The sequence below is a fragment of the Vanacampus margaritifer genome, chromosome 5 (genome assembly GCF_051991255.1).
Source record: "Vanacampus margaritifer isolate UIUO_Vmar chromosome 5, RoL_Vmar_1.0, whole genome shotgun sequence".
Taxonomy (NCBI): Eukaryota; Metazoa; Chordata; class Actinopteri; order Syngnathiformes; family Syngnathidae; genus Vanacampus; species Vanacampus margaritifer.
In genome coordinates this window covers 8,461,324-8,481,671 of record NC_135436.1, presented here as the reverse complement: position 1 = coordinate 8,481,671, position 20,348 = coordinate 8,461,324, and the positions used below count along the sequence as shown (strand labels likewise).

At 39.2% G+C, this 20,348-nt stretch overlaps 1 protein-coding gene across 1 annotated transcript; it reads left to right on the top strand.

Moving 5' to 3' along the window:
• Window positions 1-488: 488 nt before the first annotated feature.
• On the top strand, window positions 489-18,376 carry LOC144052101 (A disintegrin and metalloproteinase with thrombospondin motifs 8-like). The gene is made up of 9 exons (XM_077565927.1): window positions 489-1,223; window positions 2,745-2,984; window positions 5,626-5,758; window positions 5,837-6,004; window positions 7,775-8,067; window positions 13,052-13,235; window positions 15,003-15,175; window positions 15,449-15,624; window positions 17,361-18,376. Exons 1-9 carry the CDS (start codon window positions 489-491, stop codon window positions 18,100-18,102), a joined length of 2,844 nt encoding a protein of 947 aa, XP_077422053.1. The 3' UTR covers window positions 18,103-18,376.
• Window positions 18,377-20,348: the final 1,972 nt, after the last annotated feature.

Here is a 20,348-nt window from a genome sequence, read left to right as displayed (position 1 = left end):
AAATAACTACATAGAGTAGCGGGCACGCAAATATGCATAGCGCCCATGTCTGCCTATCCATTCAATTTACTGGGTTAATAATAGTTCTCCACAAGGGTAAGTGGAGGCTTATTCTCATCGGGTCCATTTTATCCAACAGTTTTTCGAGCACGAGTGGGAGGAGGATTTCCAGCAAGCAGATTATCAAAAATACACCCCACCGCCCCCTCGCCTCCTGTCTGGAGAAGAAGAGAACGTATAAATAGACCCGCTGTGTCCAGACTGCAGCGAGTGACGCTGGTGAGTGACACAACAGGGACCGAGCTCGGTTCGGAAACACTCACACACACTAGCATCACAAGTAGACACACTCTGACTAATTCTGCCGTTACAGGGCTAGAAACTTCAAGTAAGAAGAGTTTTGACTCCTAAACCCAGACGGGTTATCGAAGATTAGGGAATTTATATTGTGATAAATTCGCCTTAAAACCCAATTTGACTTGCAGAAGATGTGCCCCGTTGCTTGTTTGCTGCTTTTGTGCGTCTTCCATCCAACGCTCTCCACTTGGTTTGAATCCGAGGATGTTGTACCTGTTCGGATAAACGGAAGAGCCAGCGGTCGCTTTTGGAAAAGAAGCGAGGACCAGGCGAGAGTTATCCTCAGCGCATTTGGCAAAGAGTTGACCCTCAATCTTGTCCCAGACAACAGTTTCATCTCACCTTATTTTACCATACAGCGCCTGAGAGCCAAAGACGTCAGTGTTTTACGCAGCGCCTCAGGTGCGCAACTTTCTCCGGGTGCGGAGTTCTACAATTTAATCAACCAGACGGGTGAAAGTGAAGGACAGCTGAGAAATTGTTTTTATTCTGGGAACGTTGATCAAGATCGACACTCGCTTGTGGCTCTGAGCTTATGCTCCGGCGTCTATGGCTCCTTCATAACGGAGGGGACAGAGTACCTAATTGAACCCAAATTTCGAGGAGGCTTTGGGTCACACTCGGCTGAACAGCTGCATGTGATCAAGAGGCGGACATCGTCCAAAAGCCACGGTGTCCCTTTCCTATTCGATCACGCGGTCGAAACGAGTGGACTGGAGAAACACAAGTGGGAACGTTTTACGCGTGATGACAGTGACGCACAGAGGGAACCTCGCCGGAGACGCTTCGTTTCCGCGCCACGGTTCATAGAGACCCTGGCAGTGGCGGATTCAAGCATGACCCACTTCTATGGGGATGAAATAAAGGTCAGACACTCTCTCAAATGCACAGTATATATCATATTTATTTAGGCCATGTTTTTCTGATGAATTTGAGATTTTCCAGTATTTTTTTCCATATTAAACTGCAATTATGCTCAACCAAGTTATCAAAAAGTTGCATTGTTTAGATTAAGGGTTTAGACAAAAAACATTTTTTGGGAGGATGCTAAATACTGCTGCTCTGTTTAACATAGGCAACGAAAAAGGTCAGGCAACAAAAATGTGAGAGAGAAAAAACTGCTGAAACACATTCCTCAGAACTTGGTCATGATTTGGCAGCAGGACAGCAGCATCATGGAAGATACTTCCCATGATTCATAATGTAACTATGTAAAGTGCATTCCATGGGAAGCAATTGCAAAATGAATAGTGCATTTCCTGTTTGCATGAATCTTGACGTATGAACTGTTGTTTGCCAAATTATTGGCCTGTTATTGACCAAGATCCACAGATGTCAAACTCAACAGGGTTTAACACACCGGGTCATGTGGACAAGCATTAGACAGTAAACTGGGCTTGGGCTTGTCAAGACAAACAAGGTGTCACATCATCACAGGCAGAACAGCGTGGTAGTCTATACATAAAAACATACAACAAGGAAAAAAGAATATTCTCAGAGGAAATCACAGACTGTGCATGGCACAGAATATTGAGTGTGTTATACTGGTTCTGCAAAAGAAAAAAAACATTAGAGTTGGGAAAACATGCTTCACATAAAAGTCATGGCTAGTGAACATAAAATTATTTGAATACAAGTCTTTCCAGTGTCACGTCCAGAAAGACGATCAATCTTAATTATCCACTTAAGTCAAGACATAGAGGAGAGTCTAAATATTCCACATTACTTGTAGGCTTTGTGACATCTGCTCCGTGCATTCCCTCCAAATGGCAACACCGTTTATTGCCCAGAAGGATTTCAGTGGTTTGATGGGGGGAAAAAAATGTGACAGCACACAAATGTAGCAACGATGAAATGAAAATCCACCAACCACAAATAATCGGATACAGTATTTATGATCAGGATTTAATCACAATCCTGTTGTTTGCCATCATCAGTACTTCTCTTCCACGTATTAGCTTACTGTTAAGTGATTAATGTGACAAATTTATATTACTGAACCTATTTCCATGTTTAGCCTTCGATTTCTTTGTAATTGTATCAATTTATATTGTGATTCAGTCCCAAACTCTCACTTTCACCAGATTTGATTGGTTTCCTGTTCTGATTGCCAATATAGTAGATCAAAATTATTATTATTTTTTTTAAAAACAAACAAAAGGAAAACATCCATTGTTCAACCCCCCCCCGCTTATCCTGTTTGGAGTCATACAACAATGTTCATGAAAATTACAATTGTAACATTATCTGCTAGAACATCTATTCAAATGGCAAGCAACCATTTAATGTAAAACTTTGAATCAAACAATGAATCTCTCAAAATGGTTCAATGACCTGTATTCCTTTGCCATTTGCCTTTCAAGCTTTCCACCCCTTCTATTCCACAGCATTATATTTTGACCTTGATGTCAATGGCTGCCCAGCTGTACAAGCACCCCAGCATAAAGAATTCGGTGAATTTAGTGGTAGTGAAGCTGCTGGTGGTAGAGGACGAGGAGGTCGGGCCAGAAATCTCCAGCAATGGAGGGGTAGCTCTCAGGAACTTTTGCTCCTGGCAGCAATTCTTCAACCCACCAAGTCAGCGTCATCCAGAGCACTATGACACTGCCATGCTCTTCACCAGAGAGGTAAGTGGCAAATTTGGTGGATTATTTGAGCTTGAATATCAATCAACAGAAACCAACATCCGTTATATATATACACACACACAGAGTATATATGTGTTAGGGGGGTAAATATTAATGCGTTCATTTTGAGTTAGTATTCCAGTCGCAACGACACGTCCATGTTAAAATTTAGCAGTAATACATTTTATAGTAATGCATATATTTGTGGGGATTGGGGTCAAGTTATATTTTCCAATTTTAAAAATGTGCAGAATCTCACAAGTTACTTCATGTTAAAGATTTTATTTTTAATCTTTTGTACTCACACAAACACGCACACATACTAACATGGTCTCCCAGGAGGGGAAGCAAACTCATGTCAACCTGCATCGTAGGCAATGACAGTACCACTCCGCCACCTGGAGCCCATATGAAAAGAAAAATGCACTGACCTATCACCAATGTCTTACAAATCCAGTTATGCCATCTAGTGGCAGAAAAAATACCTCAACACAAATCAATATTACACTTGTTTTTTTACAATACAGTATATATTTTTATTTTAACTAAATTTTATGAAGTATTATGAAATTACTGTATCAATGACTAAAAGATGGAGCCATATTTCTATTAGTTTAACAATTTTCCCCTACATTTATGTTAACAACAGTATGAAAACTTAACAAGAGTGTGAAAACTTGTACATATTGTATATTTTATTTTACATTTAGAACATATATAAAATTTGTGATTAATCGTGAATTAACTATTGAAGTCCTGTGTTTAATTACGATTAAAACATTTAATTACTTGTCACTCTAATATTGCTTAGAAGTTCTCTAAGTTAATTGACCAAGATCCAGAAACCAGAAAGATCATTATATTTTATTTTACATTTAGAACATATATAAAATTTGTGATTAATCGTGAATTAACTATTGAAGTCCTGTGTTTAATTACGATTAAAACATTTAATTACTTGTCACTCTAATATTGCTTAGAAGTTCTCTAAGTTAATTGACCAAGATCCAGAAACCAGAAAGATCATTTAAAATGTATTACTTCACATTAACTTTACTGCATAATAAAACGCTCTCTTTCTTCTATTAGTACTAGTAAATTAAAGTAGTTCAAGAATGGCTCGTTGGGGAACCTCACATTTTATTTTGGTAGGATCATGCCATGGTAAAGGTTATGTTGCATATCTAAAGTCCATCTTCAAGAAAATGTAGGCATTCCACTTGTCTGGACTACTCAGACTCAAATGACTCACTGAATCATGTGCTTACGTAAATCTCCGCATTTTGAGTAAGAGTTCAATTCAATCAGAAAATACATCACTTATGCATAAGTGATTTGTGTTTTTCTTTCCATTCACACTGAGATATGCTTTGAAATGTAAAGGATGCAAGGCTCCTCATGGATGAGCTAACTTTAGGATCTCCACAAATCAACCTTGACATTATGAAGCCCATGGTCTAGCGTGGTTCAGTTTCATATGTGTATATCACCCCCACCCCCTTCCCTCCCCCCATTGTCACAAGAGCCTGCACTATGCGAGATGTATTTTGAATCACCACATTGTTTCATGCAGTGAAACATGCAACTTGTATTGTATGTGATTATTGACCTTACATAGTCCCTGTTCTATAAATGTAATATTGTTTGTGTGTGCTGAGCCATACTTACAGGCATAGATGGAGAACTGAATATATGAGTGGCAGATGCTTTTGTGGAACAAGTACTCAACTGCAGTCCCAAAACCAGATGTGTTGTCAATTATAGTGGATTGTGAATATTTGGATTGTGTCTTTTCTTGATTTTCATTCAACTGTGTATTTAAAAAAAAAACTTTTTTTGTTTATTAATGTTTTCATACTTTGCAGTAGAACCACACTGCAGAGTAGTGAGAGCGGTTTCCAATATTTCGGTTACTTTTTTTTTGTTAAAAGGAACCCCAACTGCAATGAGAAGTCTGCTCCATATGATTTAGTTGGTTGATACTAAAATAACTATGAGATTAATTTTTCAAGAATAATTTCCAGTTTAATACTTTATTTGTACATACGCCGCCATTGTTGTTCACGTCGCAACACATTCAGTGCGTAGTGACGTAGAATGGCTCTCTACCTAGCAATGCAAAACGGGTATAAAGAAAACAAGGTAAGCCTCGTATTTGCATTCCAAAAGAAACACAAAATTCGTTTGATAACAAGAACCGACAGTAAAAAGGATTTGCACAATGTTGAGATGGTAATATGAAAAATAACAAACCCGGGTATGGTGGGGTGGCTGTGATATTTTGGACTCACTGTGATGTTGATTAATCTTTTCCACTTCATTGTGAAGGCCTTTTTTTCCATGCAGCTCTTACACTTTGTTGGGTGTGCCCTGTGCTGACTACAAGATCAAAACACATCACTAGTATATCTAAATGAGGAATCGTTTGGCATTGAATAATAAAATTCCTATTGCGATCTGTTTGACATTCTGGTTCTAATGACATACAGTACAATGATATGCAGCACCAGGCAGACACAACAGCTAATTATTCTTTCTTTTTTTTATCAAACATGATTTTATTGTGAGCATTGTATGGACGTCATTCTTTTCCTGTCATAATATTGCTGTTGCAGTGGTCTGTGTTTTTTTTGTGTGGCAGGACATTTGTGGCCAAAAGAGCTGTGATACGTTGGGCGTTGCCGATGTCGGGACAATGTGTGATCCCAAGAGAAGCTGCTCTGTTATAGAAGACAACGGCCTGCAGGCTGTTTTCACTGCTGCACATGAACTTGGTTAGTTTTTTTTGGATTTGGGAAACATCTTTATTTTTATTTATTTTTATTTTTTTTTGACACTCTCGCCTGCTTTAGGTCACGTTCTGAGCATGCCCCATGATGACTCCAAAACCTGCGAGAGGCTGTTTGGGGATCTTGGAGGACATTACTTGATGGCCCCGTTGTTTGTTAGCCTCAACAAAACCACACCTTGGTCTCCCTGTAGTGCACTCTACATCACGGAGTTCTTTGACAATGGTCATGGTAAGAAAAGTCAACGTGTAAATCAGTCGTGTTAATATGAGCAGACCCTGTCATCTGTCATGTGCACTCTATAATTAAGTGTGATTCAGAGATGAATAACATACTGATATTCCTCCTTAACGATGTCTTTCCTGCTTTAACATGCTACCTCATAAATGACAAGCCGCAGGCATGGTTGATCTCACCCTTGATTTCTTCATACTTTCTTCCCACATCTACTTCTGAATCTGCTTGTTTAGTTTTTTTTTTTGGTTTACAGTGCATTCATTGGGCCTCATTTATCAAGCGTTCGTCCACACAGATTTGTGCGTGTGAACATTCCCACGCAAGGTACGGGATTTACCAATTTGGACTTGTGCGTGAGATCGTGTGTAAATTTACGCACAGCTCTGACCATGCGTACACACAAAACCTTGTGGTAGAAGAGTGAAACTACAGATAGAATGGCTGGACGTTAGATTGACATCAACAACAAGCCAAAATAAAACAAAGGCTTCCCAAAACCATATGCTGTATTAATTGAAGCCACATTTTAGTGAAAGCATCATCATACGATTAATTCAGCTCCGTAAACAGGAAATGATTTCAGTCAACCAATGCACAAATAATTATACACGGGAGCCGGTATGTCTGCAGTGAGGCGTCATAGTTCTACCAAATTAACAAACATGCTTAAAGGGGAAGTCAAAACAATTTTATATGAGTTAAGCACCAAACTCCATCAGTATTTATCCACCTTTGGAGGTAACCATTTTGCCGCTTGTTGTCGACTTAAGATGACATCGATGTTGCAACCAAACAGAGCTCACCTGTTTTCTAAAACTGCGCTGTGATTGGTTGTTACCTTAGACCTGAGCAAAATTCATGTCAGCTTCAGTCGACAGCAAGTGGCAAAATGGCTGCCCTCCAAATAGATAAAAACGGCTGGATTTTGCTTCATAACTTGTATTCCAAAAATGTAAAATTAATCAAAATGTCATGTTTAGACTAGTGAGGTCACGTATTATTGTCAAAAAATGTTTAAGGTTGACTTCCACTTTAAATGTCCCCGGCACAAAAATGAAGATTCACTTGTTTTTATGATGAGCGGTCTACTTTCTGTCCCCAAATTGTGAGATGCGCCTGAGCCGTGGCAGCTGATTCTGCCAGAACGCCCAGAGAGGTACAATGCGGTCCCAACTACAGTAGACTAGACTTGGCCCAGCACCAAAATGAAGATGTGCCTGTTTATAGGCCAGGTGCATGGATGACACCCTATAAAAACAGGGCTCTCTAAATTTTAGTCGTACAAACACATTTAGAATCTGTTCTATGCACTGTCTGATAATCGAGACCCATTGTCATGTATCTTTCATTTCTTGTGTACTTACAAGAACTACTGATGCACTTTTTTGTTCTTTGAGTCATACTATGCATGGACTTCTTCCTGTTTTCCCTCTAGAGCCAAAAGAAACAGCTGGTGTCAGCAAAATATGCTCTTTATCAGATGTCTCGAAAGGAAGCTCTCGTGGCAAAACATGTTCATTCCAAACTGGGAATGTTACTCCAGATAAAGTGCTTATTGAATGCAATACAAGCAAATCAGACAGCAATGACTAGTAAGATTCAGAATACAGACTTGCCTATACAAACACATTGTATTGGTTAATTTTATTAGTTCAATATTGAGCACACAAGCTGGAATGTTTTTCTTCTGTTGTCGTACCACACAAAAAGGCGTGTAGAGTCACAAGTTGATTTGCTTCAGTATTGCTCTGTATATCACCACAGGAGACTGCCTGCTGGACATTCCAGAGACCAGTTTGCCATTACCAAAGGAGCTTCCAGGCACCAAATACAACCTAGACCATCAATGCCAGCAGATTTTTGGAGAGGAATTCTTCCATTGTCCCAACACAACAGACAGTGATATTTGCAGCCAGCTCTGGTGCCAGGAGGATGGAACATCTCAGTGCTCCACAAAGAATGGCAGCCTGCCCTGGGCTGACGGCACCTCTTGTAGTCTCAACAGGACATGCCTCCATGGAGTGTGCATGCCAACAAAGGAGGTTCTGGAGCCACTGGTAAGAAGAGCAGCATATGCAAGGTGGCCTAGTGTGTACATTTATATGCAAATATAATGATAGCATTTGATTATATCAAATTCATTTGAAATTGCAATGGATTTATCAGGCATTATTTAAATGGCAAATAATGAGATGTCATTGTGTTCTGTAGTGTTTTAGAAAAAAACATCTGTTTCATAGATTATTCTGGCACCCGTTATAATAATGCATCTGATTTATATAGCGCTTTTCTAGACAGTCAAAGACACTGTACAATGGAATGGATACATTATTCATGCACTCACACTGTGATGACAGTCAGCTACTTAAGTAGCCATAGCTGCCCTGGGGCAGGCTGACGGCAAGCGTGGCTGCTAGTGTGCACCTCCGACCACCACCAAACATTCACACCTTCCATACACCTGTGTGAGTAGCACTGGAGGAAATGTGTGTGAAGTGCCTTGCCCAAGGACACAACGACACATGACTTGGGAAGAGTGGGGATCAAACAGCCGACCTTCTCGTTACTGAATGACCGTCTCTACACCTTGAGCCACAGCCGCCACACAAAAATAAAGTGTAATGGCTAATCTAAAAAGGACACTGTAGCGTTAATGAATATTTTCAGACAGCCTGTAATATGTGGACAGGACTGCAAATTTTATCCATAATTATAATTATAAATTATATCCTGCTCTTATGGGGGGAACGAAAGTTTTATCTTATTTACGGATTTTTTTTTTACTCATTTTATTGTGTGCTCTATGCAAAATGACTTTTATGAGCAAATTTAAAACATATAATTGCCGTTAATTTAATTCAATTTTAAGGAAATTTGCTATAGTTGGGATTTATACTGTATATGTAATTTAAAAAAAAATATCTGTCATTGTTTTGGGGGGAAGTACTAATGGTATCAGCACGTGTAGCGCATTTCATACACAAGTTAACTCAATGTGCTTCACATACAGTAGTTAAAACACAACATTTCATGGCAACATTGATTGGCATAATACAACATTTAAAGGCAAAATATGTTAAGACATTTAAGCAAAAAGTAGTTTACAGCTGTACAGCGCAAAAGTGCTGGGTGTCCGTTGAGGTTGCAGGGGTGGTGGTGGTTGGGGGCGGGGTTAGCAGGTGGTGCTGTAAGCATGTCGTCAAGTGCATCACAATTATCTGCCAAGTGCTTTTGTTCATTTTCAACCCGTTTGAGCAATCTGACCCACAATTTAGTTTTTTAAATATATATTTTTAAATATCTGAAACAATATGGACAAAATGACTTGGCGTGTAATATACAAGGCATGGGTTGATATTAGATTTTAATGGTATGCTAACCCTGAGCAAAAATATTGCGGTATTAAAATTAAACTCCTATCCGACTGAGCAGCAAACACAGCCAAACATAGTGACTGTAGAGTTCATAGTAGTAATAAATAAATAAATAAATACATGTTAACTTTCTTTCTCTATTTTATAATTCTTTGTAAGTCACAGTGAACAGACCTATGGTCCACTCGTGTTAACATTGGGACTAACAAGTATTGACACCTTTTCTTTCTTTTTTTTTTTTTTAATTATTATTACATCGGCAACTTAGTTTGGCTGCGGGCCTTTTTATTTTTATTTTTATTTTATTTTTTTTACTTTTGTGGGTTTATATCCATACATCACGATTTGGTTTGATATCTATTGCAATATCATGTGAAAGCTCACTGTGTAGAGATCCTGACGTTGACGTCATGTGTCCCAAAATTAGCGCAGCCATTTTGGCATGATAGAAAACGCATCTGCCACTGAGTAAATGGCAAACGCCACACGTTTAACAATGATTGACAGATGTTGTGGACCAGCTGCCACAACGAGAAGAGGCAAAAAAAAAAGGATCGGGCATGCTCCAGGCTACCAAAAGAGGAACCAATTAATGCTAGCCAGTTTTGCACTTTGTATTTGGTGGCTAAATAAGCAGATACTAACTGTTACCACACTCAAAATGTGGGGGAAATATTTCATTCATTTGTGCTGCTACGGTTTAATAGATATTACACAGTTGAATTTAATAACTGACCAACACCATAAAGAAGACTTTTTACGGTATAAATGACAGCGGCCGCGGACGATTTAGCAGCTGTTAAGTTACAAACGTACCTACATAACACTGCTAAGACTTGCGTGAAACTGCCCACTTCGATGGCATTTTGACCACACTAAAAAGGGAAAAAAATCCGGATTGTACAAACTTTTAAAACCTTTTTATGATCAGATTTGAAAACACTCACCAGTGTAAGAGAGGTGGTAATTCCTAAGTTGCAGCGCTGCCAAATTGAAAAAAAAAATACTCCTGACACCTCATCGGCAATCCAACATGTCCACCTCGTGCATGTACATCATGTCCTTTTCATCAAACTGACTGTCAATACTCTTGGGCAGAAAGTTGACGGATAAACGCTGCTAAACCCAATAACGCTGCGCCAATAATTTCCTGCCGCGGGATCTCTATTGCAGCAAGCCTCACTGTATTGCAGTATGGTTCACGGTACATGGTCTGTTGTCTAATTTGGCAGTATTTGTCATGTATTTCTTTTTTATAGCATTAGAAATGTGATACTACCGAGTAACCATGTTTCCCTTCTTCAAGTCAAAAAATTTAAGTTAAGTTAAGTCAAGTCAAGTCATCTTTATTTATATAGCCAGATATACTCTTAATAAAGGCAACCCAGGAATAGAAAAAATCAAGTAACAGTAAATCTAATTAAATAATAAACGAAACATGTAAAAAAAAAAAAAGTGCTTTTGTTTACATACTCTAGCTCCCGAGAGAAATGGTTTGTGCATTTGTCAGCCAATTATCAGTGTATTTCTTATGACATATAACATCATGTGGGTTATTCAGACAGTCGATTGCCTGTATGGTATAGTCAGGGACCCGATTGGCCGCATAACACGAACTCAGAAGGGAAACATTTTAAGCAGAACGGCTCTTTATTTTGCAGCAAAACAAGGCCCTTATGACAGCAAGAAACTATTAATGCCGAGACTATTGTGACATTCCTAATTGCCAGTTTTTTCCCCTATTAACCTCATCTAGCAAGACAGATATAATTGATGGGGATGCTGTACCACAGCCCCCACAGCTGGAAAATTGAAATTATTTTGCGGCCCAGTAGCTGGCGCTTAAGAATCACTGGAATACAATGTTTGCAGTTTGGCTCTTCGTGTGTGTTTATATGAGGCGCAAACGGCAAATTGTGACTCGCAAACTGTGATACGAACACACTTATTTTGAGCATTGATTTTCACATGTACAGTACAGTCCTCTCAACTTCTACTTAAGTGGTATTCATGCGGTATTTCAATGACAAATTCATGACAAAACTTGGTAATTTCTTTTTAACTGGAATTTACTACATTAACTCATTCACTCCCAGCCATTTTCACTGAAGCAACCTCCTTCGCTCCCAGCTGTTTTACTGGATTTTGACTGATTTTGCAAGACCCACAGAATATTCTGTTCTATTGCTATAAAATCATGAAACCTACCAAAAGAAAGATTAGAGTCTCTTCTTTCATCAGGGAAAAAAAGGATATTTCTATCTGTTTCTGTTTTGTAGCAATTAGCATTAGAATATAGCTAAGTTTCATCATTATTCACAAATCTGTTTAGAACTGTGGGTAAATAAGCTTTGTTGCAGCATGGCCCTGGTTGATCTCTTATACTCTGCTGCCACCTGCTGGCCGTTTTTGTAATTACTCCCATTGCTTCACCCGTTCTCTGCAGTTCAGAGACTGCATCAAAGCCTTCTATATGCTCTAGCATAAAAAAAACGTTTAAATATGCTTACATTTTTAAAATAGAACATGTTTATACGTTTATGTGAGCAAATGACGTAATATACAGGAAATGACCCTGTTTTATAAACTTCGTTGTACTATTGCCCATTTTTGTCATACTATCTTTATTGGTTTTATAATGTCAATGGTCAAAAGCAGAAGTTTCACACAAAAAAGTGAATATTTTCTTGTTCAACAAAAACACCCCCCATACTCTATCCCTCCCCAGGCACATATCTCATTGACAATGGAAAAAATATACCGCATTAATCATGGCAAAAAGATGGAAGAAGAAAACACAACAGAATAAGACAAAACAAAAATTTAAGTAACAGACATCTCGTAAAGACAGCCGATACAGGACAAATTGGTCCTCATTTTAGTCCGAATTAGGACTGCTTGCTCCTTTAATATATAACAAAAATGGGTTCCAGGTCTCTCCTGAGAGTCAATCTGCTATCTTCTCCACTTGGAGAAAATGAAGTACCTCTTTAATCTAATCTGCAGTACCATTGCCCATTTACTGTGACAAAAAAAAAGTGTTTCACTTGTTTGTTTATACTATAAACTCCTTTTTTTTTTTTTTTTAAAGAACAGATTAAAAGAACAGCCATCAGCTGGATGGTCGTCATAATACAGTCACCATAGACGTTATGCCTTTTGTTTTTGGAAAACTGGTCATGTACAGCAACCACGCAAGAATATAAAAAAGATGGTAAATGTACAGAGAGTTCTTGGTGTTTTTTTAATTTATTTTTTTAAGAAATAATGTTTAAATTTAGTCAGGGTACCTTTATAGTTTATCCATGTGTTATGATCACACATCTGTTTATGCATCCAGACACAGTAGCAGCTGGGAGTTGAGTTGTCCCAAAGTCATTAAAGCTCTGGAATAGTCACACAGACTTTAAATTGTGTCTCAGCAAGCAGCAGTATGGCAGGCTCCACAAGTAGTGAGTGACACATGTAGCAAGAATGTGGGTACAGGCAGACAGAGGACGCGTGCCGTACTTCAACACAGAATTAGCTTGGAGTCACGGCATGCCAACCCACTGCAGCCTCAGAGCCAGAAGCCCAGACTGCGGTTTCGGCTGCACAGTTGAGACTTCCTGTGGCAACCAACCTCTCTGACTACTGCCTGTTTTTCTCTCTTTTTTCTTTACCACAGGTGGTTGTGGATGGTGGCTGGAGCACATGGGGACCGTGGCAGCAATGTTCCAGGACATGTGGAGGTGGAGTAGAGTTCTCCTATAGGGAGTGTACGAACCCTGAGCCTCAGAATGGGGGCAACTATTGTGAGGGACAGAGGGTTCAGTATCAGTCCTGCAACACACAGCCCTGTAACAACAATGGTGAGATACAAGTCCAATGACTTCACCTGGTTTTCAGCCAGCATAATCATTTTTTGATTCACAGTGGATATAAAAAGTCCACACACCCCTGTTCAAATGCTGTTTTTGTGATATAAAAAAACAAGACCAAGATAATTCATACCATTGCTCTGCTTTTCTTCAGCTGGAACTGGGCTCTTAGACAAGGTGGAGGGAATTATGAAGAGGTCAAAATGGCAGCCAGTTTGATCACAAAACCGTCTGGCTTCTGCTAGAAAGGAGAAAAAAAGAGTCTAATTTATTTGGGGTATAGAGGCAGATGTGTGATGGCTGAAATTAGTTTGTGTTTTGAACACAGCTACATCCAAGTTATAAGACATTTGTGCAACCACATTATTTCAGTCATTTATTTTGATTTCCCCCGCGACCCTTGTGAGGAAAAAGCGGTTAAGAAAATGGATGAATGGATTTTGATTTCCCCTCACATTTTTAGAGGTTATAGGCCACATCAATGGTGGGAACATTTTTGGTATGTTTTTTACATCACAAAAACCTACTTTTTGAACAGGTGGTCGACTCTTTAATTTTAATATGTACAAGTCACACATGAGTACAGTATAAGTCAAAGCCATCAACTGATTTGCATGGAGGCCCAAAACTGCCAAAATAATAAATAAATAAATAAATAAAGACGGATATAAAAAAATATGATTCAAAATTTAAATACAAAAAAATAAATATATAAGGAAATAAAGCCAGCAAAATATATATTCATAAATAAATAAATAAAAGTAAAAATAAATACAAAAATAAAAACTAAGATTAGAAAAAATGTGAGAGCAGAGCATTTTTATTTATTGATTGATATTTAATTCTATTTATACATTTATTTTGGTATTTCTTTTCACATTTATTTTTGTATTTATCTTTACTTGTATTCATTTATTTATGGATATACAGTACAGGCAAAAGTTTGAACACACCCCATTTAATGTGTTTGCTTTATTCTCATTACTATTCACATTGTAGAGTCTCACTGAAGGCGTCAAAACTGAAAATGAACTCATGTGGAGTTATGTACTTAACAAAAAAAAAAGGTGAAATAACTGAAAGCATGTTTTAGATTCGAGTTTCTTCAAAATAGCCACCCTATGCTCTGATTACTGCTTTGCACACCTTTGCATTCTCACCTCTGGGAACTCCTTCAAAACTGTTGGAAAACCGTGACTAAAGAAAGCAAGTTAAGTCTCTTAACGTTCCTAAAGAAAAAACAGGCGATCTGGAGAGTCACCCTCCTCCACGCTGTGCTCTCGCCATTCACCAGATGCATTCAAAAGTTTTGATCGTTCCTTTAGGAACGCTACTAATTGCTTTCACATTGCTCGGCAAAGAGCCAGCCGCCATTCTACGTCACTACGCACTGAATGTGTTGCAACGTAAATAACAATGGCGGTGTACGTCCAAATAAAGTTATATATATATATAATATTTAAAATTATATTTTTCATATCCGTTTTCATTTTCACTTTTATTTATTAATTTATTTTATTTATTAATTTTTTTATTTTTAGTTTTGGCAGTTTTGGTCCTCCATAAATTTGGACCACAGAAAGCCTATCAAATCAGAAAGTTATGTACTTTAGATCGCTGAGTAGTTTGTTTTTTTACTCTGTATTTAATCTGCAAAGTATAATGTTATTTGTTACAATAAGTACAACAAAGTGTCTTGGTTATAAAATTTGTCCTTGTAAGATTCTGAAACAGCTTTGTTCCATTTTTCTATAACAGGCAAAAGTTATCGAGAGGAGCAATGTGAGAAGTACAACAGTCCAAACTACCTGGACTACAACGGCAAAATGAAACATTGGATACCAAAATATGCTGGCGTGTCTCCTAGGGACAGATGCAAACTGTTCTGCCGGGCCAGGGGCAGCAGTGAATTTAAGGTGTTTGAATCCAAGGTACATGCACACAACTCAAATCACAGCTTGTTCAAAAACATTCAGAGAAAGAATAGGCGTTACTGACAAGTTCAAATCATGGAAATCAGTTCTGAATTGGCATTTTTCATTGAGATGATCTTTTATTGCAACATCTTCAAATGGAAATACTGAACCCGGTTTTACCATGGCTTTTTCATCAGTGTATTGGTCTTTAGTGCAGTACGTTTCATACAACTGCATTGCAAAAACCTTCTGGTGAACTCTACTAATTCCGTAAATATACTCATGTAGGTAATTGATGGAACACCTTGTGGTCCTGACACCACATCGGTGTGCGTCCAAGGCCAGTGTGTGAAGGCAGGCTGCGATCAGGTGATTGGATCCAATAAGAGGGTGGATAAGTGTGGCGTGTGTGGAGGAAACGGTCTTAGCTGCAGAAAGATCACCGGCTCCTACAACAAGGCAATGTAAGTTACTGAACAACTATATTTTATAGGGATGTTCAATGCCACTTTTTTTTTCAGAACAATACCAGTACGAGAACTCAACTCTTGAGTAGTCACTGATGCTGACACCAAGCATAGATTCGACAAGTACTTTAAATCCCCCCAATAAAGCAATGACAGATATATCCCAATATAGCATTTTTCCTTAAAATTTAATGAAATTAATGGCAATTCTCTATGATCTTATTTTTCATACATATTTTGTATAGAGGAACACACAATAAAAATAATTTAAATAAATAAATACATTTTTAATGGTTCATCTGTCAGACATGAGTGCGTTATGTTCCTGATCATAAAACGGCCACAATAGAATGGCCAATACTGGCCGTACTGATACATTAAAATAAATCCAGGTATCAGCCTGATACTAATACCTGGTATCAGTACTCACCCATCCCTAATATTTTACGGTAAATATTAATTGTAATATCAATTTTACACACTTTTAATTGTGTTACCCTAACAGTGGACAATAGCTAGGGCTGGGTATCGATTCTAATTTCATCCAACAATTCGATTTCAGTTTGATTAGATTTTTCCCGATTTTATTCAATTCAATCCGATCTTGATTAATCATGGAACAACAATTTTTCGTTAATATCATAGACATGATAAAAACTCCACAAAACATTCAATTCCAAATTAAATTTTGCGGAGGCTGTAACTGGTTAAATGATTTAGTTTATTACTGAAAGTAAAGCGCGATAATCACTTAAGTGTTACACAAACATTGACATCAGCAAGGATGAGAAGAAAATATTCAATAATTCTATTTCAATAAATTAAGATTCTGAATTGTCTTAAAGTGCGAAAAGTCAGATCTTCCATAAATGTGGTGGGGTGGCTTGGTGGTAGAGTGGTCGTCTCCCATCTGTGACGTTGTGGGTTCGATCCTCATCCCTGGTGACCATGTGGAAGTGTCCTTGAGCAAGACGCCTAACCCTAATTGACTTTCAGTGGACCTGGCAGCGCCCTGCGTATCAGCTGACCACTGGTGAATGTGAGACAATGTAGGGCATTATAGCTAATAATGCGCTATATCAAGAGCAATCCATTACAAATGTAAAAAAAATACTTTTAAATGTATGCGAACAGTACATTTCAAGAAGGTTTTATGAAGGCGGCACAGTGGCTGACTGGTTAGCATGTCCACCTCCCAGTGCTGAAGGCGTAAGATCGAGTCCAACCTTCGTCCTTCCTGGGTGAAGTTTGCATGTTCTTCCCGTGCCTGCGTGGGTTTTCTCTGGGCACTCCGGTCTCCTGCCACATTGCAAAGACCTGCACGACAGGTTGATTGGGCGCTCTGGATTGTCCCTAGGTGTGACTGAGTGTGGATGGTTGTTTGTTTTTGTGTTCCCTGCAATTGGCTGGCAACCATTTGAGGGTGTACCCCGCCTACTGCCCGATGCTAGCTGGGATAGGCTCCTGCACCCCGCGACACTTGTGAGGACTAAACGGTCACGAAAATTGATGGATGGTTTTATGAATCGATATCAGGCTCGAAAAGGACACTTGATATCGATTATTCGATTTTTTTTTTAAACCCAGCCCTAGTATTTTCATAATTGACTTAATGAATTTGTATGTTTATTCGATCAAGGCAAAACATTTTTTGGTTACCCGAACACATTGTAAAAAACTTTCTGCCACAGAAGCTTGAGAGTAAGTAACCATGTCTTACTATTCACTTTCAGCTATGGCTACAGCGACATAGTGACAATCCCTGCTGGTGCAACCAATATTGATATCAAACAGAGGAGCCACAGAGGAATCAAGCATGACGGGAATTATCTGGCTATAATGAGAGAGAGCGGAAGCTACATCCTCAATGGAAACTTTTCAGTATCGACGGTGGAACAGGACATTCCTGTACTTGGTGCTGTGTTGAAATATAGCGGTTCCTCCACCACCTTGGAGAGGATTCAGAGTTTTATGCGGCTGAAGGAGGCCATCATCGTTCAGCTTCTAGCCACAGCGGGGGATAGCAGTCCTCCCAAAGTGAAATATTCCTTTTTTATCCCCAGAGATGTTGCTTTTAAGTCAAAAGAGAAGAAGGGCTCTTCGGCATCTTTGCATGTGATTCATCCCTTCAGTGTGCCAGACTGGGTTCTAGGAGAGTGGTCCGAGTGCTCAAAGAGCTGCGGTTCGGGGTGGTCTCGCAGGAATGTGGAGTGCAGAGACAGTGCAGGCTTTCTCTCAAGCCTTTGTGATAAAGACCTGAAGCCAATGGACATCAGGGCCTGCGGGGATCAGCCCTGTCCCATCTGGCAGATGGGACCTTGGTCGGCCTGCTCACGAACTTGTGGTCAGGGCGAGCGGCGCCGCAGCATCTTCTGTATAGACTACACTGGCAAGACTGTTGAACCAGAAAGGTGTGACCCTCATAAAAAACCTGCGCCTGTCTCCGGGGAATGTTTTAACCTTGAGTGCTTATGAACAACATAAGCAAACTGAACAATTCCTCTTTTGATCTGACTGCACTTATCAACACATCGCAGTAAGTGCATTTGCCTGAGTATGGTTTTGCCGTCTTATTTTTGGACTGTTGACAACCACTGTTGAAAGTAACCAATGGAAAACTACCTCGAAAAAGTAATGAGATGCCATTTATAGATGCTAGATCAAGGTGCTGTGTTTTATTTTCACCACTTTAAATGACAACTAACAGAGGTGGCAAATCCAGGTCCAGGAAGCAAAAACCCTGACACAGTTAGGCTTTAGCCCCAGGTGCTAGCTAGCAAGCTCCCTAGCTAACTGCACGGGTGCTCATATGCCTGCTATGGAGCTAGCTGGCTAGCACAAGGGGCTAAAGACAAACTGTGGCAGGGTTTTTACTTTCTGGACCCGGATTTGCCACCTCTGACAACTAATTTATTGGAGTTACACTTAGTCTATCCTACAGAATATATTTGTAAATTAGCTCTCATTTATAGTGCGGCTAAGAAAAAGGCATTAAGCCTACTATTGTACTGCATGGTGTAAATATACTGTACTTTCATCTGACATACTGTCCTCCGCAGAACTCAGTCCCCAGGCTGCTTCAATTTAGCGTTTGATCTCAGTTGTTGAGTCATATTAATGTGTTGTGGTTTTAAGCTTTTTCGGCGTGTGCTCTTGTGTCACTGCTTCTCATTTCTACACACAGGTAATTGAATTATATTAAGGATGGTAAATGTGACTTTCTTTTGTTTTGTTTTTTTTTGCTTCAACATGAGCGAGACTTTCATCGACTCTAACATAGGGTACAATGTAGGGCTAAATACACTTTTGCCAAAACTAATTGTTTTCAGTGCTAAACTCAATTTGTATTAAGTTAATAGAACTTGAGTTTACATGTTGTGTAAAATATGTCACAGTTTGTGTGAATGTGGACCCAAATGCAGGGAAGCAAGGCTGTGAAGTGGGTGTATGATCTAAAAAAAGTAATTTCATAGAACAAGAACAGAAAAGCAAACAAAGTGCTTGGGTAGTTCAGAAATACTAAATAAGCTAAAGTCCAATATAACAAGGGTTTATCGTACCAAAAGAAACACAAGGAAAAAAAGACTTGACTTGGAAGGGACCGAGACACCAAACAAACACCAACAGCAACGGGGCAGATGCCACGGATTTCCGGGTTCCACACATCAGCGTAGTTTTTGGCCACTGTTGGCCGCGTTCCAAAACTCGCACCCCCACCCCGACCATCGGCGGGAGCGCGCAAGGCGTCTCAACTCTCTGAAATGCTTCGGACAACTGAGACAGACACACTACACACTCGCACCCGTGGACGGGAACGCAAAACCGAGGGGTACAAAGGCGGAAGCCCACACGTCGCAAACAGGAAACGGAAACAAAGCTGATGTGTGAAAACCAGGAAGTCGGAAGTCGCTCCTCCTCCGTGGCATATACCCCATTGAAAGAAAACAGGAAACCAATGCTGCATTTGAGGAAGGTGGGAAGTCAAACATTATAACAGGAAGTATGCACGGGAACGCCACTTTGCACTCGGAAATCCGATTTGCAAAGTCAGAAAAAAAGGACCCCAACTTTACCGACATGTTTAAATCCGTCATCACTCAACAATGGCGAACACCATAAAGACAAATAGCGTGAATAGCAAAACATAATTTACACAATTATAAACACATTTACCTATTTATTTATTATAACATTAATTTAGTTATTCGGGAAAAAAAGTAACTTTACGTAAGCCAATGTTATTTCAACTGACTGTGTTTTTAACCAGAACAACAAACAATTGATCGGAATCAGCATATTTTTTTGTTAGCATTTTTCTCAAACGCTTTGAGGGCGGAACTGGGAGATTCCAAGTGGGATATGTCCGACTTCCCACCTTCCTCGAATGCAGCATAAATACAAACAAACTGACGAGACAACGAGAGACACCTGGACAAGACACATGTGGCTGAGGGAGCTCATTGGATGACACAAGGGATTGGTTCGACACTTCACAGGTGGACACAATAAACTTAAGGGAGACACAAGGAAAACATGACCAACATGATCAACCAAATTAACAAAACACAAGTCATGGCAAAATATTTCACATGATTAAAGAATAACCCAACCAGAGAATAAGGCTACATCAACAATCATATCTAAACACACGTTTTCAATCTTTTATATGTATTATTTTATTCTTCATTCCTTACAGTATGTAATGAGAGAAAACAGAGGGA

What these genes read in the sequence shown, in the direction of transcription:
- LOC144052101 (XM_077565927.1), top strand. Translation starts at nt 489, where the DNA reads ATGTGCCCCGTTGCTTGTTTGCTGCTTTTGTGCGTCTTCCATCCAACG. An exon ending in CCATGCTCTTCACCAGAGAG is followed by an intron (nt 2,985 to 5,625) that starts GTAAGTGGCAAA and finishes TTTGTGTGGCAG; the next exon opens with GACATTTGTGGCCAAAAGAG. An exon ending in CACTGCTGCACATGAACTTG is followed by an intron (nt 5,759 to 5,836) that starts GTTAGTTTTTTT and finishes CGCCTGCTTTAG; the next exon opens with GTCACGTTCTGAGCATGCCC.